General features: G+C 43.3%; 1 protein-coding gene across 6 annotated transcripts in view; it reads left to right on the forward strand.

Annotated features, from left to right (window-relative positions):
* The window catches only part of flncb (filamin C, gamma b (actin binding protein 280)), an 81734-nt gene that overhangs the window by 17310 nt on the left and 40790 nt on the right, over nucleotides 1–23634 (forward strand). For 2 of the 6 annotated variants that reach the window (XM_083999485.1, XM_083999487.1), the window contains exons 4-25: nucleotides 567–717; nucleotides 1405–1523; nucleotides 2214–2291; nucleotides 2399–2561; nucleotides 3361–3561; nucleotides 5003–5110; nucleotides 7573–7719; nucleotides 8358–8484; nucleotides 8590–8726; nucleotides 9589–9782; nucleotides 10536–10649; nucleotides 10731–10874; nucleotides 11758–11881; nucleotides 12173–12333; nucleotides 13036–13126; nucleotides 13214–13383; nucleotides 13835–13952; nucleotides 14930–15192; nucleotides 16129–16407; nucleotides 17120–17438; nucleotides 21005–21178; nucleotides 22965–23127. In XM_083999485.1, coding sequence (XP_083855611.1) covers nucleotides 567–717; nucleotides 1405–1523; nucleotides 2214–2291; nucleotides 2399–2561; nucleotides 3361–3561; nucleotides 5003–5110; nucleotides 7573–7719; nucleotides 8358–8484; nucleotides 8590–8726; nucleotides 9589–9782; nucleotides 10536–10649; nucleotides 10731–10874; nucleotides 11758–11881; nucleotides 12173–12333; nucleotides 13036–13126; nucleotides 13214–13383; nucleotides 13835–13952; nucleotides 14930–15192; nucleotides 16129–16407; nucleotides 17120–17438; nucleotides 21005–21178; nucleotides 22965–23127 — 3545 coding nt within the window. The remainder of the gene's footprint in view (nucleotides 1–566; nucleotides 718–1404; nucleotides 1524–2213; nucleotides 2292–2398; nucleotides 2562–3360; nucleotides 3562–5002; nucleotides 5111–7572; nucleotides 7720–8357; nucleotides 8485–8589; nucleotides 8727–9588; nucleotides 9783–10535; nucleotides 10650–10730; nucleotides 10875–11757; nucleotides 11882–12172; nucleotides 12334–13035; nucleotides 13127–13213; nucleotides 13384–13834; nucleotides 13953–14929; nucleotides 15193–16128; nucleotides 16408–17119; nucleotides 17439–21004; nucleotides 21179–22964; nucleotides 23128–23634) is intronic. The other 4 variants (XM_083999486.1, XM_083999488.1, XM_083999489.1 and 1 more) reach the window with 2 other exon arrangements.

A 23634-nucleotide genomic window follows, 5' to 3' on the forward strand; every position in this document is an offset into this window, starting at 1 on the left:
TTAAGGCCCATGTAGCCTATACCCTATGGTAAAAACGGATACGGACACTTTCGTCCGTACTCCATTACGAAAATCGGCGAAGAAGAGAGTAGTTGCCGGAAATTCAAAGAAGAAGGAGAAGACGAGAGTAAATTTTCAGTGAATTTGGAGAAGAGATGTGACTTGGTGAGAGGGCACATACATTTGATGTTGGTGCCGGTAATGACAGCGTTCGTTGACATGGCAATGTTTGCCGTGTCAACAACGCTGTAATTTATGACACGACACTGCCCCCTAGAGGAGAAGTTGTGTTACGTCCATAAAAACGGTGAAACCGGACAGAGGTATGTAGGCCGGTTACGGAGAGGACGTTTGGTGCGGACGGACGGACCGGAGGTATAAAGCAGCTTTACTCTGAAAGGAAGAGACTTCCTGCTGAGGACCAGAGTCTGTCCATCGTCTGTTTGTCTCAGTAAAACAAAAACCGGATCGTAATCTGACCAGAACCAGTTCAGAACTGGATCAGAGCCGTGTCAGTCTTTAACCCTGTCTCTCTACCCCCCCCATTGCCCCCCCCCCCCCCCCAGGTCATCGCCCCTGAGGAGATCGTGGACCCCAACGTGGACGAGCACTCTGTGATGACCTACCTGTCCCAGTTCCCCAAGGCCAAGCTGAAGCCTGGAGCGCCGCTGAGGGCCAAGACGCTGCACCCCAAGAGGGCCAAGGCCTACGGACCGGGTGAGGCCCCGACCCCCCCCCCCCCTGACTGATTAATATTACTGTTTAAAGGGGACATATTATGCAAAACTCACTTTTTCATTGCTTTAGTGTGTATTTGTGTATCCAGAGAGCCTCCTCGCCCCTTAAACGTAAGTTACAACTAGGTCAACATTTTGTAAACTGCCATAGTAAGAAAATGTGTCTCTTAACAAGCCGTTTTAATTTCACCCGGGTTATTACATCACAAGCCGGGTGATGTGAATATTCAAGCCCTCGCTCCCATTGTTACCATGGTTACCTCAGCTACCAGAGCTAAAATTCTAAACCGACTGTTTAGAGCAGGGCTGTGAAACTGGTGTGTAGAGAACCAGCTGTTTTTCTGACCAAAGCATGTTACTAACATTACTTTTAGACATCAAGGTGCCATGTCAAGAAGCAGAAATGAGCAGAATATGTCCCCTTTAATATCAATGCAAAATTGTGAGAAAAACACGCACATCAGGTAGGCCCAGTTGGGATGGGTGCTGGATAAAGGAGGAATAGATGAAATAAAGAAAAACAACAACACAGCAGTTTGAAAAAGAGCATTGTTGCTCGAGATGTCACGCTATTAAATCCTCTGAAGGGAGCTCCTATGGTGTGCGGATTTTTTCTTTATTCCCTTTAACATCAGTAACATTACATCATGTTGTCACGTGTCGTCAGGTATCGAGCCCAGAGGGAACGTGGTTCTGAAACCAGCAGAGTTCCTGGTGGAGACGGTGGAGGCCGGACTGGGGGAGGTCCTGGTCTACGTGGAGGATCCAGAGGGACACACGGAGGAGGTGGGGGCTCTGCTGAAAGACCAGGGGGGCCCGGATTCACCGATGTGTTCTTATGAAAGATCTTAAGAAATGTCTTCAGAAGAAAATGAAGAAGTTCATAAGTTCTTAAGTGCAATTCCTCAATATTTTCTCCAGAACTGTTTGAATTTCTTATTTTTCCTACTAAAGAACTTCTTAAAATACGTCACTGCATTGCACCAACAAACAACATATAGTTTAGTCACTACTCACTAACCATGGAGAAGGACAAACAGATGCAGAAACTTCTCAAGACAGGAGCTTGAGGTTATGGGGATGAAATTAATGTACGAAAAGAAATTAGTACTGGGGGAAATTAATAATATGGGAATAATAGCAGGAAACAAGACAATAGATATAGATATTAGAGGCTTACCTATTCACCATAGGAATTTTAAGACAGGTCAAGGTTGTCCTACAGTTAAGAAAAAAGTAAAGAACAAATTTGAGAACTTTGATTTCAAGAATACCATTTATTCTTAAGTTTTTTCTTGAGAAGAAACTTAAGAAAAAAGTTGAGAAAATACTTAGGAACTTTTTTGGAGAATATGACTTCTTCTCTTTTTTCTTCAAGTTAAGAGGAAAATGACACTAAAGAAGATTTATTTTCTTAAGAAGGTTTTGTGAATTTGTCCCCAGTAAGTTAAATGTCTCCTCTCTGTGTGGTTTCAGGCCCGGGTGATCCCCAACAACGACAAGAACAGAACCTACTCGGTGGTCTACCTGCCCAAGGTGGAGGGGCTGCACAAGGTCAGAGGTCACGCTCTTCTCCACAGAACTCACTGGGATCAATGAAAACCAATGAAAACCAATGACTGACTGAATCAATACCGCCCCCCCCCCCCCCCCCCCCCCAGGTGAAGGTGCTGTTCGCTGGCCAGGACATCGACAGAAGTCCCTTCATGGTCAACATCTCCAAGGCGATGGGCGACCCCAGCAGAGTTCAGGCCCGCGGGCCGGGGCTGCAGCCGCAAGGCAACGTCGCCAACAAACCCACGTACTTCGACATTTACACTGCAGGTGAAGTGAAGCTCAACATTACTGAACATGTTACTGGACCCTGAACACACCACGACTGAATCCGTCTTGCTTGTACAAATATTTAAAGGGATAGTTCAACATTTTGGCAAACTGGCCCATTGCCATAATCCCTATAGTCATAGCAGTAGGTTCGTTACCTTTAATTGTCGGTGCAAGCTGTTTTTAGAACGGTGGAGCAGACTTTCTTGGTTTTCCCTCATCAAACTCATCAAATACACAATCCAACAACTCCACAACGCTCTGGTGGACAAGTTGTGACCTGCACATTCACCACACTATGAGATAATAATGGAACGTTACGAAACAGAGCAGTTTTCAAGGTAAATACAGAGACTGCTTAATGAAAAACTGTCCCTGAAGGCAACGTGCATCAGCAGTTTTGCATGAATTTCCCTCTAAAACAACTCTGTGTGGTAACGTTGTGTTATTATCTCATAGCGTGGTGAATGTGCAGCTCACAACTTGTCCACCAGAGCGTTGTGGAGTTGTTGGATTGTGTATTTGATGAGTTTGATGAGGTGAAACCAAGAAATCCCATAATGAGCCTCCGTAGCGTAGCTCTGAGCAGCTCACGGCTCTGCTCCGCCGTTCTAAAAACAGCTTGCACCGACAATTAAAGGTAACAAACCTACTGCTATGACTATAGGGGTTATGGCAATGGGCCAGTTTGACTAAATGTTGAACTATCCCTTTAATGATCTGGAAAACACCCAAAGGGGAAGTGTGTGTGTCCTCGTCAGCGTGTGAACGGTCCGTTGTCCCTCTGTCCGTCCTCCAGGGGCGGGCGCCGGAGACGTGGGCGTCATCATCGTGGATTCCAACGGCCGCCGGGACACGGTGGAGATTGTCCTGGAGAACAAAGGGGACAGTGTCTTCCGCTGCACCTACGTCCCCGTCCTGGAGGGACCGCACACCGTCTACGTGACCTTCGCTGGCCAGCAGATTCCCAGAAGCCCCTTCACCGTCAACGTCTCTGAGGGTGGGTGTGATGGACACCTCTCTGTCCTCAGATAGTTCCTCACTACTTTCTGTCCAGGTGTTAAATGTGTCTCAGTCTTTAATCTGATATAATCAACATAATGAAACTGGTTTTGACCTCCACAGATTAAAGAACTAAACCTTTTTCCATAACAGTTTGAACCCCGAACCTCATTCTGCATCCACCCTGGGTCCAGGTCTTGGTTTAGTCTTGGTCCATTCTGGGTCCAGGCCATTATATATATTTTTTTCATAGAATAGGTCCGGGAAAGTCCCGCCTTCCCTGCCTCTGATTGGCTAGATGAGCTCTCCTCTGATTGGTTATTCAATTTGGCCGTCCAACGTCATCTCACAACAGTACCGCAGTAAACTAAAATATACACAAACTTCGAAATTCTTAGTGTGTTCTGACGCCGTGGCGAAGCAGTTTGCGTTGTCGCCTGCGGTGTGGTGAATCCGAGTTCGATCCCCGCTGGTTTCACATTCCGAAAAATTTAGTTTTTAAATTAATATTCCAAGTTTACATTTTGAGTTTGAGTGAGAAGTGTAATTGTGCCATTGGTTGGGTTTAGGCAACGAAGAAAGGAGTTGGTTAAGTTCAGTAAAAAGACCAGGTAGGTATCACACTTTGCTGACAGCCTGCGTTTCACAGCCAAAACAAACAACCAATCAGGCGAGAGTCCTTCTAGCCAATCAGAATCGAAAATGGAGTCCATCTAGCCAATCAGAGGCGGGAGAGGCGGGACTTTCCCGGACCTATCCTACAAAAGAAAATATCGCGTCCAGGTCTGGGTCGACTCTAGATCCACTCTGGGTCCACTCTGGGTCCACTTTGGGTCCAGTTCTGGTCCAGTTGGTGCTTGCTCCTCGGTCCTTGGTGTTCTGGCTGACGCTGTGTGCGCTCATGGTTTTGGGATGTGGTGTCCGACCTCCTCCTGGTTTTGGGACTCAAAATCTTTCTAAGAATATTTGTCTTATTTCTAGTCAAAACTAATCTCATTATACGTAAAATCACATAAAAAGCAGCTTGTTTTTAGACACTTTTTACTTCTTTCAAGCAGATTTTTACTTGAAATAAGTAGAAAAATCTGACAGTGGAGCAAGTTTTTCTTTCTTATTACAAGCACAAAAAAAACCTGCTTTCACTGGCAGATTTTTCTACTTATTTCAAGTGAAAATTTGTTTGAAACAAGTGAAAATGATCTAAAAACCTACATTTTTAGGTAATGAGTCTTATTTTAAGTGGAAAGAGTTTAGTTTTGACAAGAAATAAGACAAATATTCTTGGAAAGATTTTGAGTTTTTGCAGTGTGTGAAGTTTTGACTTCTTCCACCTCTGCCTGCTGGTCCGGTGGTCCGGGGGTCTGGAGGTCTGGAGGTCCGGGGGTCTCTGTCCTCTCTCTACATGTAAAACTGTGTCATCGCTGTTGTCCCTCCTTCAGTTCCACAGAGCGCCCCCCCTCCCGGGTCTCCGGTGCAGGTCGTGCCCCCTCCCTCAGACAGGACACGGAGAGCCCCCCCTCCCACGCCGCCCAAACCCCGGCGACCAAGTTAGTAGAGGCCCGGGGGGGGCGGGGGAGCGGTGTGACTGGAGCTGCCTGCGCTAGCCTGGTTTCCCTCCACCGCAACTCAAAACCATCCCCGCCTCGGCCCCCCCACCCCCACGGCGCTCTGGGGGGGTCCGGTTCTCCAGCATGTGCAGCTCCTGCTTCGTCCTGAGCAGCTTCTCCTTCTCTTCCTTCCTCCTCCTCCGGCTCAGAGCTGAGTGACTGTGGAGCTGAGTGAGTTCCTCTCTGGATGGATGAGTCCGGTCCAGGGCCAGAGAAACTACACTGCAAAAACTCAAGATCTTTCCAAGAATATTTGTCTTATTTCTTGTCAAAATGTCTCAATTTCTAGTCAAAACTAATCTCTTTTCACTTAAAATTTGATTCATCACCTAAAAATTAACTTGTTTTTAGATCATTTTCACTTGTTTCAAACTAATTTTCATTTGAAATAAGTAGAAAAATCCAGTGCCAGTGAAAGTAAGTTTTTTGTGCTTGTAATAAGAAAGAAAAACTTGCTCCACTATCAGATTTTTCTACTTATTTCAAGTGAAAATCTGCTTGAAAGAAGTAAGAAATGTATAAAAACAAGCTGCTTTTAATGTGATGAGTCTGATTTTAAGTAGAATTAGATTTGTTTTGACTAGAAATAAGACAAATATTCTTGGTAAGATTTGGAGTTTTTGCAGTGTAATGCTGGTTCTGGATCAGTTCTGGTTCCTGGACCGGTTCTACACACAGGTCTTAGGTTCTTCCGTCTTTAAAGGGATAGTTCAACATTTTGTCAAATTGGACCGTTGCCATAATCCCTATAGTCATAGCAGTAGGTTCGTTACCTTTAATTGTCGGTGCAAGCTGTTTTTAGAACGGCGGAGCAGAGCCGTGAGCTGCTCAGAGCTACGCTACGGAGACTCATTATAATTTATGAGTGTTTATAACTATAGTTATACAGTGCTATAACTGCATTATAACTCATTATAAGTATGATTATAATGCGGTATAGAGATAAGGCGTCAAATAAAGTGTTACCGAGACGTTTTACTAAAATTAAATCAAATTAGTGATGTCATCCAGAGAGGGCGTGTCAGTGTGTGTGTGTGTGTGTTATTCTTCTGTGTAGTTTTTTGTTGTAGATATTCCGTTTTTATTCTTTAAATTAAATAATGACTGAGTGAAAATAAAATAACGACGTGGACCAGAACCAGGTCCATCAGGTCAGACATTATCGGTTGCTTCATATTAACAGAAGCTTTAATTATTATTCATAATAATCTCGTTAATTTTTATTGACGAATGAACGAGTCCAGATGTTTCTTCTTCTTCTTCCTTGTCATCATGTTCATCACTGCTTCAGCTGCCCCCCCCCCCCCCCCCCCCCCCCGCTCTGTGTGTTTACCTGTGGGTTTAATCAGCTGATCGACGACATGTTTCACTTCCTGGTTCTGATTCTTCTTCACCTGCTGAAGTCGTGAACCTGCAGCTTCTTCTTGTTCTCTGGCTTTTTCCTTGCAGCCGCAGCAAACTGCTTCTCTCAGCACTGATCAGCTGACTAACGCAACGCAAGTGTGTGTGTGTATGTGAGTGTGAGTGTGTGTGTGTGTCAGGTGGTTTACGACTCGTTCAGTGAGTAAATGCAAAGTTTCTGTATTTTAAAGGGATAGTTCAACATTTTGTCAAATTGGCCCATTGCCATAATCCCTATAGTCATAGCAGTAGGTTCGTTACCTTTAATTGTCGGTGCAAGCTGTTTTTAGAACGGCGGAGCAGAGCCGTGAGCTGCTCAGAGCTACGCTACGGAGGCTCATGGGATTTCTTGGTTTCCCTCATCAAACTCATCAAATACACAATCCAACAACTCCACAACGCTCTGGTGGACAAGTTGTGACCTGCACATTCACCACGCTATGAGATAATAACACAACGTTACCACACAGAGTTGTTGTAGAGGGAAATTCATGCAAAACCATTGATGCACGTTGCCTTCAGGGACAGTTTTTCATCAACAGTCTCTATATTTCCCTCTAAAACAACTCTGTGTGGTAACGTTGTGTTATTATCTCATAGCGTGGTGAATGTGCAGGTCACAACTTGTCCACCAGTGCGTTGTGGAGTTGTTGGATTGTGTATTTGATGAGTTTGATGAGGGAAACCAAGAAATCCCATAATGAGCCTCCGTAGCGTAGCCCTGAGCAGCCTGCCGCTCTGCTCCACCGTTCTAAAAACAGCTTGCACCGACAATTAAAGGTAACGAACCTACTGCTATGACTATAGGGATTATGGCAATGGGTCAATTTGCCAAAATGTTGAACTATCCCTTTAACTCTGTAACAACAGTTTTTACAATGCTTCAGTGATGGGAGTGTGTTGGAGTGTGTGAGTGTTCATGTGTGTGTGTGTGTGTGTGTGTTGATGGTTGACCTTTGACCCTCCCAGTCTAACCAGTGACCTGTGTTTCCGTCTTACTGGTCCCACAGCCTGTAACCCCAACTCCTGCAGAGCGTCGGGCCGCGGGCTGCAGCCCAAAGGCCTGAGGGTGAAGGAGGTGGCGGATTTTAAAGTTTACACTAAAGGAGCAGGAAGTGGAGAACTCCGAGTCACCGTGAAGGGACCAAGTAAGACACCCGACACCTCGCCACAGCCATTAGACAGAACTATCGCATCTCAGGTATACAAACAATGTCACATTGTCACAAAATCAGTTTATATGCAGATGACATCTTACTATATCTATAACATCTCCCTCCACCTCACTTCCATCGGTCCATAAGCTTGTTGACAGCTTCGGCAGAGTTTCTGGCTACTCCATAAACTGGACAAAATCCGAGATTCTGCCTCTCACTCATATTGATTGGGATGCTGAGGTTGGGGACTTACCCTACAAACATGCAACTCAAATCAAATCCATCAAATACCTTGGAATTCATTTCTCAACAAACCCAAAGAACATATTCAAACTGAATTTCACACCACTACTGCACAACATCAAAGAAGATCTCAACCGATGGAATAAACTCCCACTATCCCTAATTGGCTGAATTGCATCTGTCAAAATGAACATTCTCCCAAAAATCAATTATCTATTTGCCATGACACACATTAATCCACCCCTGGGCTGGTTTTCCTCTCTGAACTCAACAGTAAACACATTCTATTAGAAAGGGAAAAAAAAACCCGGATCAAACTAAGACCCCTGACCCCTGGTTGGTCTGGTTTTATGAATGAACGTCTCTGACTGTGATGTTTCCTGCAGAGGGCCTTGAGGAGCCGGTGAAGGTGCTGGAGTTGGAGAACGGTGTGTTTGAGTGCAACTACTACCCCATCATGACGGGGAAGTACGTCGTCAGCATCACCTGGGGAGGACACGCTATCCCACGCAGGTGAGACCGCACCTCGTCCCGTCCCGTTTGTGAAGTTTCTTTCTTTCTTCTGTCTTTAGTTTTAGTTTCTACTCATGATGTAATTGTGTGTGTGTGTGTTTTCAGTCCGTTTGAAGTCCAGGTGAGCGAGGAGGCGGGGCCTCAGAAGGTGAGGGCCTGGGGTCCGGGTCTGGAGACCGGTATGGTGGGGAAGAGCGCCGACTTTGTGGTGGAGGCCATTGGGACGGAGGTGGGGACGCTGGGTAGGTAACAGAGATAAACCAGGGCGTCGTCAGCGTAGAGACACATGAAAAACCTTCCCTTTTAAGGTGGATTTTAACCCTTAACATTGTTGTGCTATGTTTACTTATGTTGTGTTTTTATTGCTGTCTTCTACTGTCGCTTTCTATTTTACTGTAAAGCACTTTGGCCACCCTTTGGGCTGTTTTAAAGGGCTATACAAATAAATCTTGATTGACTGATTGATTGGTTTAGTTGGTTGATTGGTTGGTTGGTTTAGTTGGATGGTTGGTTGGTTGGTTGATAAGTTTGTTGGTTGGTTGATTGTTTGTTTGTTTGGTTGGTTGATTGGTTGGTTGATTGGCTGATTGGTTGATTGGTTGGTTGATTGGTTTGTTGGTTGGTTGGTTGGTTGGTTGGTTGGTTGGTTGTTGGTTGGTTGTTTGGTTAGTTGTTTGATTGGTTGGTTGGTTGGTTGGTTGGTTGGTTGGTTGGTTGGTTGGTTGGTTGGTTGATTGAATGGTTGGTTGGTTGGTTGGTTGGTTGGTTTGTTGGTTGGTTAGTTGGTTGGTTGGTTGATTGGTTGATTGGTTGGTTGGTTGGTTGGTTGGTTGGTTGGTTGGTTGGTTGGTTGGTTGGTTGGTTGGTTGATTGGTTGGTTGGTTGGTTGGTTGGTTGGTTGGTTGGTTGGTTGATTAGTTGGTTGATTGGTTGGTTGGTTGGTTGATTGGTTGGTTGGTTGGTTGGTTGGTTGATTGGTTGGTTGGTTGGTTGGTTGGTTGGTTGATTGATTGGTTGGTTGGTTGGTTGGTTGGTTGGTTGGTTGGTTGGTTGGCGGCCACCATCCGCTCGGTGTCAGGTGTTGACTGACTGTGCCGTGTGCAGGTTTCTCCATCGAGGGCCCCTCCCAGGCCAAGATCGAGTGTGACGATAAAGGCGACGGGTCGTGTGACGTCCGGTACTGGCCGACGGAACCGGGCGACTACGCCGTCCACGTCATCTGTGACGACGAGGACATCAAGGACAGTCCCTTCATGGCCCACATCCTCCCCGCCGCCAACGACGTCTTCCCAGAGAAGGTAGGACGCCACCAGCTGACTGAGGCTGTGATTGACAGCTGTTATGTTATGTTATGTTTATTTATTTGATATGGACATCACAAATACATTGAGACTGTTCCAGTGGACAGACCAGATGCTTTGCTTGAGTGTGTTTAGCACATGTGCTAATTTTCAACACCAGTCCATAGGCGGTTATTCAAAAAGCACAGAACATATTATCAACAGTATGAGATTAAACCAAGTGCATGACACTACATCATGACAGTAGCAGACTAAAAAATACAGAGCACAAGATCAACGAGAGGAGATTGAGCAAACAGAAATCATGATCGTAACAGTAAAAATAGTAACAACAAAGTTTGTGTCAGTCTCCAGTTTCAGGTGAGTGGGTAAAGTGTTCCATAGGTTAACTAACCCCTTTTACTGAGAAGGCAGACTGTCCAGATGATGTTGTACACTTGGGAACAATGCAGTTGCCATTGTAGGAGGCTCGTGTGTTTACTTGGCTTGAGCTACAGCATCTTTTTATCAGTGCAGAAAACAGGGCTGATACACAGTTATGAAGACATTTAAAAACCAGTCTGATGTTACAGTAAATTATAAAGTTTTCAAATGCAAGAAGGTTGTGTTTTCTCAGGATGCTGCAGTGGTGCCATCTCATTGGTTTTTGATCCATAATTTTTATTGCTTGCTTATATATTGCTATTATGGGTTTCAAAGTGACTTGAGAGGCTTGACGTGTTGAGCTGAATGTCCCCCCCCCCCCCTCAGGTGAAGTGTTACGGTCCCGGTCTGGAGCCTCTGGGCTGCATCGTCAACAAACCTGCCGACTTCACCATCGACACCCACGGCGCCGGCAGAGGAGAGCTGAAGCTCTACGCCCAGGTGAGGGGTCCTCCCCTATCAGGTGACAGCTTGTCTCCGTGACGACAGCGATTGACTGACTGAGTGTGTTTGTGTCTCCAGGACGCAGAAGGTTTCCCCATCGACATCCAGATCACAGACAACGGAGACAGCACCTACTTCTGTCTCTACGTCCCCACCAAGCCCATCAAACACACCATCATCATCACCTGGGGCGAAGTCAACGTCCCCAACAGCCCCTTCAGGGTAAAACCACAACGCAACGCAACCAACGCAACGCAACGCAACGCAACGCAACGCAACACAACACAACAAAGAACACATGAATAGTCTGCAAGAATTTAACAAAAGAAGAATATAAACTAGAAACAGATAGCATTTCCTGAAGGAAATGCGTGTAAATGCTGAAAGCAGCTGAAGAAGGAAGCAAAAGGACAGACACAGGGGGTAGAAAGAAAGAAAGAAAGAAAGGAGTAAAAAGACAGAGAAAGGGGGTAGAAGGACAGAAAGAAAGAAAGAAAGAAAGAAAGAAAGAAGTAAAAAGATGAGAAAGAAAGAACAATAGAAAGAGAAACAGAGAGAGGGGTAGAAAGAAAGAAAAAAGGAAATAAAAAGACAGAAGAATGGGGGTAGAAAGAAAGAAAGAAAGAAAAAAAGGAGTAAAAAGACAGAGAAAGGGGGTAGAAGGACAGAAAGAAAGAAAGAAAGAAAGAAGTAAAAAGATGAGAAAGAAAGAACAATAGAAAGAGAAACAGAGAGAGGGGTAGAAAGAAAGAAAAAAGGAAATAAAAAGACAGAAGAATGGGGGTAGAAAGAAAGAAAGAAAGAAAAAAAGGAGTAAAAAGACAGAGAAAGGGAGTAGAAGGACAGAAAGAAAGAAAGAAAGAAAGAAAGAAAGAAAGAAAGAAAGAATGAAGTAAAAAGACGAGAAAGAAAGAACAATAGAAAGAGAAACAGAGAAAGGGGTAGAAAGAAAGAAAAAAGGGAGTAAAAAGACAGAGAAATAGGGTAGATGGGAAGAAAGAAAGAAAGAAAGAAAGAAAGAGAGAAAGAAAGAAAGACAGACAGAGAGAGGGGGGTACTTGTGTTTACTTGTGTTCACCTGTGTGTCTACCTGTGTGCGGGCCAGGTGGCCATCGGGGAAGGCAGCCACCCGGAGAACGTGAAGGTTTACGGTCCCGGTGTGGAGAAGACGGGGCTGAAGGCCAACGAGCCCACGTACTTCACCGTGGACTGCAGCGACGCCGGGCAAGGTCAGAGGTCACCTTCAAGTCAGCTGATGCACTGCAAAAACTCAAAATCTCATCAAGAATATTTGTCTCATTTCTAGTCAAAACAAATCTAATTCTACTTAAAATAAGACGCATAACATTAAACTGTAGATTGTTTTTAGACACTTTTTACTTCTTTCAAGCAGATTTTCACTTGAAATAAGTAGAAAAATCTGATAGTGGAGCAAGTTTTTCTTTCTTATTACAAGCACAAAAAACCTGCTTTCACTGGCAGATTTTTCTACTTATTTTTCTACTGATTTTTACCTGCAGGTGACGTCAGCATCGGGATCAAGTGCGCTCCGGGCGTGGTCGGACCCGCCGAGGCCGACATCGACTTCGACATCATCAAGAACGACAACGACACGTTCACGGTGAAGTACACGCCACCCGGCCCAGGACAGTACACCATCATGGTGCTGTTCGCCGACCAGGTGAGTCACAGGTCAACACCGACCAATGAGGACAAAAAAAAACAAAAACTCAAAATCTTTCCAAGAATATTTGTCTTATTTCTTGTCAAAATGTCTCAATTTTAGTCAAAACTAATCTATGTCCACATAAAATAAGACTCATCACCTAAAAATGAACTTGTTTTGAGATAATTTTCATTTGTTTCAAACAAATTTTCACTTGAAATAAGTAAAATTGTAAAAAAAAAAACACGCACATCAGGTAGGCCCAGTTGGGATGGGTGCTGGATAAAGGAAGGAATACTAGAAACAAAGAAAAAATGAAGAAAAAATCCGCACACCATATGAGCTCCCTTTCAAGGATTTAATAGCGTAGTGACGCTTTTTGAAAAAGAGCATTGTGCTCAAAACGTCACCACTTGAAATAAGTAGAAAAATCTGCCAGTGAAAGCAAGTTTTTTGTGCTTGTAACAAGAAAGAAAAACTTGCTCCACTGTCAGATTTTTCTACTTATTTCAAGTGAAAATCTGCTTGGAAAAAGTAAAAAAGTGTCTAAAAACAAGCTGCTTTTTAAATGTGATGAGTCTTATTTTAAGTATAATTAGATTTATTTTGACTAGAAATAAGACAAATATTCTTGGTAGGATTTTGAGGTTTTGCAGTGCAGGCTCAGGTGAGACGAGGGAGTCGACAAAACTCTCACTACTTGTCATGTTACAACAGGAAATTCCCATCAGCCCCTTCAGAATAAAAGTGGATCCTTCACACGATGCAGCTAAAGTCCGAGCAGAGGGACCTGGACTCAGCAGGACAGGTGAGATCCACACAGGAAGTCACAGGCACAGAGTCACTTCCTGTCTGTGCTGAGTGCTGATTGGTTCCTGTGTGCTCACCTGTGCAGGTGTGGAGGTGGGAAAACCCACTCACTTCACCATCTACACCAAAGGAGCAGGGAAGGCCAAACCCGAGGTCCACTTCAGCGGCGCAACCAAAGCCGACGCCGTCAGAGACTTCGAGATCATCGACAACCACGACTACTCCTACACCGTCCGCTACACGGCCGTGCAGCAGGTAGGCCACGCCGCCGGATGGGAACCGCTCACATACGAACCGATACGGTACCGATGCTCGGTTCCTGGGAACTGGTACTGGTTTACAACATCTGGTCTGGAAAAATGTAACTGTTCCCCTTATACTAGAGGTCTTCACGGGTCCAATTTGACGGACCTGAACCCAAATGGACCCGTGAAAATTGGACCCGGACCCAACTGGCCCCGAGCTATTATTGTAAATATCAGTTCCGAACCCGAACCGAACCCTTAAAAATCCGTGGACCCGAGATGCCCGAGTTGCTTTATGATTTAATAGAAGTTGTCTAGTGTATAATAAGACTTGTTTTTATTAGCTACTACTTTCTGTTTCTTACCTAAACGTAGTCTTCTTCCGCTGCCTTCGGTACCAATAAAAGTACTGAATGTGTGTGAACCTGAGGTAACAGTGGGCGTGTCTCTTCTCTTCCCAGGGCAACTTGTCCATCACTGTCTGTCACGGAGGAGACCCCATCCCCAAGAGCCCGTTCAACATCAGCGTGGCCCCGCCCCTCGACCTCAGCAAGGTCAAAGTTCAGGGGCTAAACAACAGTAAGTAAACACAAAGATACTTTACTACCAAACACGGTTTAGAAACCAAGACGTAAGCTTCCTGTATACATGTCACAAGGGCTACTCCAAGGCTCCGCCCCCTTTAGGAGACCAGCAGGCCGTGACTCCGCCCCCTTTAGGAGACCAGCAGACCGTGACTCCGCCCCCTTTAGGAGACCAGCAGACCGTGACTCCGCCCCCTTTAGGAGACCAGCAGACCATGACTCCGCCCCCTTTAGGAGACCAGCAGACCGTGACTCCGCCCCCTTTACTAGACCAGCAGACCGTGACTCCGCCCCCTTTAGGAGACCAGTAGCAGCAGCAGGTCTTGAGTCCATTGACTCCAATGGGAGAGTGAGCTCAGATTATGGTCGATTCTTTGGCTCCAGAGTCACTGAAGTAAATAATAGACTTATTTTATCACCAGACACATCTCTTCTGAATGTTTTGACACTAAAATGTAAAATTTCAGACGGACACATCAGAAGAAAATGAACTTTGTTCCAGACCTCCATTTTAGTGTCTAAATGTTCAGAAGAGACGTGTCTTGTGTAAAATGAGTCCAATATTTACTTCAGTGACTCTGGAGCCAAAGAATCGACCATAATCTGAGCTCACGTTCACTTCTCCCATTGGAGTCAATAGACCTGCTGCTGCTGCTGGTCTCCTAAAGGGGGCGGAGTCACGGTCTGCTGGTCTCCTAAAGGGGGCGGGGTCATGAAGAAACCCACGTAACATAGATACAGGAAGCTAACTCGTAGTGGAGCGTCTTGCCGAAGGCTAATTTTATATATTTTTCTATCCTTGAAATGGTTTTTATTGTGTCATTATGTGTTCTGTTGCTGTGTGAGACATGTCTATGGTGGTGAAACCAAAGAGGAATTTCCACTCTGTGGATAATAAAGTTTTCGTATTCGTAAACCATCTTTGGTAAACAGTGTCCTAACCCCCCCCCACCCGTGTGTCTGTGTGGACAGAGGTGGACGTGGGGAAGGACCAAGAGTTCAGCGTCAGCACCCGCGGCGCCGGGGGACAGGGCAAACTGGACGTCAAGATCACCTCCCCCTCACGTCGACCAATCCCCTGCAAGCTGGAGTCGGGAACAGCCAATGAGCTGCACACGGTGAAGTACATCCCCCCGGAGGAGGGGCCGTACCGGGTGGACGTCAGCTACGACGGGAACCCCGTCCCAGGAAGTCCCTTCACCGTGGAGGGGGTCATGCCCCCCGACCCCTCCAAGGTGAGTCACAGCGTCCAGACGTGTACATTTAAATTAGGCGTACATTTTTGAAAGATTATAGAGAAATTTCTGGAAAAATGTGGTACAATTTCTCCCAAAAAAGTTAAAACATTTCTAGAAAAAAGTGGTAAAATTAAAAAAAAAAAAAAAAAAAAAAAGTTGAAAAATGTTCAGAAAAAAAAGGTAACATTTCAACAAAAAAAAAAAGTAAAAAGGTTTTTAAAAAATTTAGAAAAAAATGGTAACATTTCTCAAAAGAATTCTAGAAAAAGCGAAAAAGTGGTAAGATTTCGCAAAAAATTGTCGAAAATTTCTCTAAAAAAAAAAGGGGCAAACAATAATACAAAAAGGGGTAAAAATTTCTTTAAAAATAATAACAAGTAAAAAAGAAAAATTGAGAAGAAACTGGTTAAATTTCTCAAAAAAAATCGAGGAAAAGTGGTAAAATATATATATATATATATATTATAATATATTTGGACCTAACCAACTGCTGATCGGCGGGCGCTAACCCGGGGCGGAGGGATACGTGAGTTGGTTAGGTCCAAATAAAAATTGTGTTTTTCCTGAAAAAAATTATATTATAGTGAACAATGGAACTGTGTATTTTTTTTCAGGTAAAACCTCTTTTAGGCCGTGAAAATAGGCCGTTTCTTTGGGTCTGTTCACAACACTGTATGTTGTAAATCTCTGGGCAGGGCTATTATGGGCTGGCGTTGCTAACGGGAGGAGTGCAGAGAGTCTTCTACTGCAATTAAAGTACTTAGGGGCTATTTGTAGATCATACAACCACACTTTAAAAAAATGATACTATCCCTTTAAAGGGATATTCTTCTGTAAGTTTAACCCATTATCAGACCCAGTAGAACCCAGTAGTGTGTTAAACTTCCAGAGGAATACCCCTTTAACCCTGGTCTCTCCTCCCTGTTCCTCCAGGTGCGCGCCTACGGCCCCGGCCTGCAGGGGGGGGTTGTGGGTAAACCGGCGCCCTTCGCCATCGACACCAAGGGGGCGGGGACGGGCGGTCTGGGGCTGACGGTGGAGGGGCCGTGCGAGGCCAAGATCGAGTGTCAGGACAACGGCGACGGGTCCTGCTCCGTGTCCTACCTGCCCACCGAGCCCGGAGAGTACGCCATCAACATCCTGTTCGCCGAGCAGCACATCCCCGGGTCGCCCTTCAAGGCCGCCGTGCAGTCGGTGTTCGACCCCTCCAAGGTTGGTTTGTCTGTTTGTTTTCCAGGGTTTCCCCGGGTCATTAAAAAGCATTAAAAGTCATTAAATACATTTTGCTAAACTTAAAGGGATAGTTCAACATTTTGGCAAATTGTCCCATTGCCATAATCCCTATAGTCATAGCAGTAGGTTCGTTACCTTTAATTGTCGGTGCAAGCTATTTTTAGAACGGCGGAGCAGAGCCGTGAGCTGCTCAGAGCTACGCTACGGAGGCTCATTATGGGATTTCTTGGTTTCCCTCATCAAACTCATCAAATACACAATCCAACAACTCCAAAAGGCTGTCGTGGTGCTGCTTTTAGGGGTTAGGGTTTCCTTCTTTGACAAACACAGCTTGTGTCCAATAGGATTTTAGAAAAAGACCTGAAAGTAACCAGTACTTTTCAGCCTTCCTAGGAATTAACTCCAGTAAAAGTACAAATATTTGTCTTGGAAATGTATTCAAGTAGAGTAATAAGTACCAAAGAAATCTAATACTCAAGTAAAGTACAAATCCTCTGGATATGTACTTAAAGGGACAACGAGGAGTTTTGGAAAAGCGAAGTGTTTTCACACTACATTTATGAGCCTGGTTATAACCAAATAGAAACTCCTTGTTGTCCCTTTAAGCACAGTAGCCTACTCAAGTAAATTTACTCCGTTACTCACCACTGTATATGATGAAAAAATGATGGGAGGGTTTCTTTGTTTTAAGGTGACGGCGAGCGGCCCCGGTCTGGAGCGGGCCAAGGTCAACGAGGCGGGGGCCTTCACGGTGGACTGCTCCAAGGCCGGCGAGGCCGAGCTCACCATCGAGCTGATCTCCGACTCGGGGGCCAAGGCCGAGGTCCACGTGCAGAACAACAGCGACGGGACCTACGCCATCACCTACATCCCCCAGTTCCACGGCATGTACACCATCACCATCAAGTACGGGGGCCACGCCGTGCCCAAGTTCCCCGCGCGGCTGCAGGTGGAGCCGGCCGTGGACATCAGCGGCGTGAAGGTCTACGGACCCGGAGTGGAGCCCAGAGGTGAGGACCAGAGCTCACAGGTTCAGATCACAGCTGATCAACAGATCAGTAAAAACTAGGGGTGAAACGATTCATTTAACAACGATTCATTTAATGATTCATTTAACAACGATTCATTTTAACGATTCATTTAACAACGATTCATTTTAACGATTCATTTTAACGATTCATTTAACAACAATTCATTTAACGATTAATTTAACAATGATTAATTTAACAACGATTAATTTAACAACGATTCATTTTAACGATTCATTTTAACGATTCATTTAACAACGATTCATTTAACAACGATTCATTTAACGATTCATTTTAAAGCCCCAGTATGTAACTTATTTGGCTTTTTATGATAAAAAATCAAATATGTCTTTCATAAATCCGTATTTCACTGTAGTGGAATCACAGCCGCATACAAATGAAAGCTTTCTGGTACCTAACTGTGCGTTCACACCAAAAGCTTCCAAAGCGTCAAAACGCCGGAAGTCTATTCATTTTCAATGAGAGCCCGGCGACACTGAGCGTCCAAAGCGTCAACTGGCATCACCGCGCTCCCAAAGTGTCCAAAGTGAGAAGTTGGTTAACTTTAGGGTAATTAGCTATGACGCGGTTTGTGGTTTCTGATACAATTAAAGGACGATCTTGGTTCATTTAGAACTGGGGTGCTCATTATTTCGATCGTGATCGACTTGTACTGTAGATTGCAAAAGTCGTGCTTGTAGATTGCGTGACATTCAATCGTTTTAGTTTTAGTTTACTACATCATCCATCATCCTGAATAGGCTTGTGCCGATCGGTGATTGAAAGGACGATCGTTTTCTTGTTGATGTTATAAAACACATGTAGACTACAGAAACGCTGTTCCAGCTGCTGCTGCTCAGATGACGGTTAGAGCTTCACATTCTGAACAGGTGTTAGTGCAGCCAAATACCAGACTAAGCAGATGTCCGTCTAAGTTTGTCATATATATTTATATATATATATATGTGTGTGTGTGTGTGTGTGTTTGTGTGTGTGTATATATATATATATATAAATATAAAACCCAGCTACAGCATGATCATCATTTTGACCTGGTCATTTTAAAAGTAGCTCGCAAGCTGAAAAGGTTTGGGCACCTTTATTTAGAACGATCTGATCTGATTCAGTGACTTGAAATCAATTCAACCAGTGTGAAATAAAACGTGGATACTGGACAGAGCAGGTGAAGTTTCCTAGATCCTGTTGTTCCTTCTAAGGGAATCAGGTTTAAATTCATTATGAATTCATTAAACACATCCTTATAAAGTTTGCTGTGCTTAAACTCAATGTGCAGTTTCCTAGTATCGACACAATCGATTGTTGATACATGTCGCCCTGACGATAAGATAAGATAAGATAAGATAAGAAAACTTTATTGTCCAATGGTTTAAAAACACAGTGGAAATTTGCCTTTGGTATCTTGGTAGTAGTAGTGGTAATAGTCAGCCAACAACAACAGCAGGACACATCTAGCACAGTAACAATAAAATACTAAATAAAGACATGAAATACAACAATACAGTATCATACAACAGCTGCGGTTTCACTGTAGCTCAAAGTTCACCTGAAGATGCTCTGGTTCAGGAAGGCCGACTCACCGAGCACACATCCATGTAGTTGGATCGTAGGAGTATAAATCGATGCATCGATGTCGTAGATGAATCGTTCTCTAACCAAATCCTGTTGAGTCAGTTATTTAAAGTTATCTGAATCTGAATCTGAATCTGAATATCTGATTGTCTGAATATAAACTCTGAATAGAAGCTCTGCTGTGATGTGTGTGATGTGTGTGATGTTGTGTAATGACGCCGCGACGCCTCGGAGCTCCGTCGGCTTCTGACTCCAGACTGTTTAACGAGGACGGGACCCGGTCCAGTCTGGTCCGGTCTGGAGTCTGCGGTGCGTTCATGGTCCTCCGGGGAGTCAGTAAACTCAGCAGGACGCTGCAGTTAAAGTCAGAGACACGTTTCTCCTCAGTTTCCTTCTGTTTGTCACATGACATCATTAACCAACCCAACATGTGACATCACATGAAGACCTACCTTTTTAGCCTCGCTTTTAACAGATTTTTACTATTTTTATTATTCAAAAACATTCATTCATTCATTCATTTTATTTTATTATTTATTTACTATTATTATCTTTTTTTATTCCATTTTAATTCATCCATTTTTACTTTCTATTTTATCCTACTACACCTGTCTATTTTACTTCATTTTATCTAGTGTCTTTCTCGTCTTCTCATTTTTATTTATTTTACTTCATTTTATCTAGTGTTTTCCCCACTGCAAATGATTGAGTGTAAGATAGCGTTTCCCCGATAAAATCCAATGTTCTAAAACTATTGTGTGAATGTGTATGTGTTTGCGAATGTATGTGTTCCCTATGTCTCCCAATATGTGTTCCTTATATTGCTTGTTTTTATCATGTGAGCTGCCATGCACTGCAAAAATTCAAAATCTTTCCAAGAATATTTGTATTATTTCTTGTCAAAATGTCTAATTTCTAGTCAAAACTAATCTCTTTCCACTTAAAATAAGACTCATCACCTAAAAATTAACTTGTTTTTAGATCATTTTCACTTGTTTCAAACTAATTTTCACTTGAAATAAGTAGAAAAATCTGCCAGTGAAAGCAAGTTTTTTGTGTTTGTAATAAGAAAGAAAAACTTGCTCCACTATCTTTTTACTTCTTTCAAGCAGATTTTTTTGAGTGAAAATCTGCTTGAAAGAAGTAAAAAGTGTCTAAAAACAAGCTGCTTTTAATGTGATGAGTCTTATTTTAAGTAGAATGAGATTTGTTTTGACTACAAATAAGACAAATATTCTTGGTAGTGAGTTTTTGCAGTGTGGGCATGAAAAGTGCTGTACAAATAAAGGCCTGATTGATTGATTGATTGATCATAAAGACACACTGCAAAAACTCAAAATCTTACCAAGAATATTTGTCTTATTTCTTGTAAGAATTACTGATTCCTAGTCCAAACAAATCTCATTCTACTTAAAATTAGACTCATCACATTAAAAAGCAGCTTGTTTTTAGACACTTTTTACTTTTTGCAAACATATTTTCACTTGAAATAAGTAGAAAAATCTGACAGTGGAGCAAGTTTTTCTTTCTTATTACAAGCACAAAAAACTTGCTTTCACTGGCAGATTTTTCTACTTATTTCAAGTGAAAATTTGTTTGAAACAAGTGAAAATGATCTAAAAACAAGTTAATTTAAGTGGAAAGAGTTTAGTTTTGACTAGAAATGAGACATTTTGACAAGAAATAAGACAAATATTCTTGGAAAGATTTAGAGTTTTTGCAGTGTGTAGGAGCACTTTCAGATTTCCAAGACTGTAAAATTAACTTTCTGGCTAACAATGTGTTTTACTTCTTCTTACTCCGTTTTGAATATGTATTCTATATCTCATGTTTAAATGTTTTGTCTTATTCTCTTTTTTTATTATTTTATTTTCATATTCGAAAAAAACAACTTCAATCAATTAATCAAAGACAGTATTGATCAGTCGTGTGTGTCTCCACTTCCTGTCCCCATGCAGGCGTCCTGAGGGAGGTCACCACCCACTTCACCGTGGACGCCCGCGCCCACTTCAAGAGCGGCGGCGGCCACGTGAAGACCTGCGTGTCCAACCCGTCCGGCGCCAACACCGACGCTTACATCACCGACAAGGGGGACGGGACGTACCGCGCCGAGTACACGCCGTACGAGGACGGTGAGGAGAGCAACACACACACACACACACACACACACACACACACACACACACACACACACACACACACACACGGGGGGAAATAAAAACCAGCCTGTGCCTTTAATTAAGCTCCTGTTTCCAGCCGCCGTCGCCGCGGTAACGAGCCGCAGGCCATAACGAGCTGTTCGTGGCTCCGACACCTTAAACACACAAACACAGTTAACGAGCTCATCGTTGTTCCAGAACCTGAAGGAACCAGGTCTAAAGGTGCACTGCAAAAACTCTAAATCTTACCAAGAATATTTGTCTTATTTCTACTCAAAACAAATCTCATTCTACTTAAAATCAGACTCATCACATTAAAAGCAGCTTGTTTTTAGACACTTTTTACTTCTTTCAAACTGATTTTCACTTGAAATAAGTAGAAAAATCTGATAGTGGAGCAAGTTTTTCTTTCTTATTACAAGCACAAAAAACTTGCTTTCACTGGCAGATTTTTCTACTTATTTCAAATAAAAATTTGTTTGAAACAAGTGAAAATGATCTAAAAACAAGTAAATTTTTAGGTGATGAGTCTTATTTTAAGTGGAAAGAGATTAGTTTTGACTAGAAATGAGACATTTTGACAAGAAATAAGACAAATATTCTTGGAAAGATGTTGAGTTTTTGCAGTGTGGAGACTGAACACACACACACACACACACACACACACATGGAGTTCTGTCTTAGACATAATGAGCCCCCCCACTGTGGTGTATTAATAGCTGCAGCAGATGGTTTTCCACTGATAGTAACGTGTGACATGTGGGAGCCCCACTGCATTGTGGGACAGAAATACTCAGACTGGTATTTCAGTGGAGGGGGGGGGGGGGGGGGGGGGGGGGGGGGGGGGGGGGGGGGGGGGGGTTGTCGACTTCGTCTGGGAAACATGTGGACTGGTAGAGGTTTCTGGTTCAAGGCGGCCAATCAGATTGAGAAGGTTTGTTTTGTTGTTTTTATCCATTTTTAATTGGATATTTTTTTCATTTTTTTGTTAAAGAAAATTGAGACATGGCAATAATTATGATTATATATAGTTATAATAATTGTACAACTGACAAAAAATGGGAAGAAAATGAAGAAAATATATAAAATCGAAAAGCAAAGAAGATGATTATTAAACTACAGATAGAGATATTGTTAACAATGATGGAAACAATGAATCAACACTAATCACACATAACTACTTCTGAAAAAAAAATTATACAAATAGATAAATAAATAATAGCCTAATAATAATAGATCTCTATATACTGTACAAAAGAAAATAGATCACTTTACTTTACTTTACTTTACTTTACTTTATTTGTTTATTTAGTCAGGACAATGCATATTAATGGACAATGAGTACTAGAGTACCCACAGTAAATACACCGGATTTAACACATGTGCTAAATTACATCCGTAGTCCCCAAAACAACACAACAATTAACATAAAGAGTCCATAAAGACGGAGCAGAGGACCGGTAGATAACAGGAAAAGGTACATACAGTAGTTACAGGGTTGGACATGATTCTTTAAATTGTAAAATATATATATATCATCTATATAACTGCAATTTAACATGATTCATTGAAGTATAAAAATATGTACTGTATACTTCAATGAATCATGTTAAATTGCAGTTAGATTATATATCCCATATCCCCAGATTGAGTTGTTGTTTATGAACGAACCAGACCAGGTTCTGGTTCTGGTTCTGGTCCGACCTCCTCTGAAACACCTGGTTCCTCTCTGGTTCTGGTTCTGGTTGTGGTTCTGCAGGTCTGCACCTGATCGAGGTTCTGTTCGACGAGGTCTCCGTCCCCAAGAGTCCGTTCAGGGTGTCGGTGACCGAGGGCTGCGACCCGAGCCGGGTCCGGGCCTACGGGCCGGGTCTGGAGGAGGGACTGGTCAACAAGCCCAACCGCTTCACCGTGGAGACCAGGTGACATCACTGTGACATCACAGCCCTCTCTCACACACAAACACACACACACACACACACACACACACACACACACACACACACACACACACACACACACACACACACACACACACACACACACACACACACACACACACACCTGGATGTTTCCACCTGAAAATAAACGACTGAGGAGAGCAGAGAAGAAAGAAGTGAAACCTGTCGTCAATTTAAAAGGCCGACATTTGAGTTTAAATAATACATGTATAAGTCGTGCCACAAGAGCAGTGCAGTCCATCAGAACTAGGGATGGGCATTTCCAATAATTTTCTAACCGAGTACCCTAACCTTGTCGTAACCGGGGTAACCGAATACTGTAATAAAAAATAAAATGAGGTCATGTTTTGACGGACAGAGAGCAGCCGGTGCATAAATGCGCTCTGACAGTCGCATCACTGACACACAGCGTCGTCAGACTAAATATCAGCTGGATAATAAGAGCAGAGATGGAGTTGAAGATGCACA

The sequence above is a fragment of the Trachurus trachurus genome, assembly GCF_905171665.1.
Source record: "Trachurus trachurus genome assembly, chromosome: 23".
NCBI classification, from domain to species: Eukaryota; Metazoa; Chordata; class Actinopteri; order Carangiformes; family Carangidae; genus Trachurus; species Trachurus trachurus.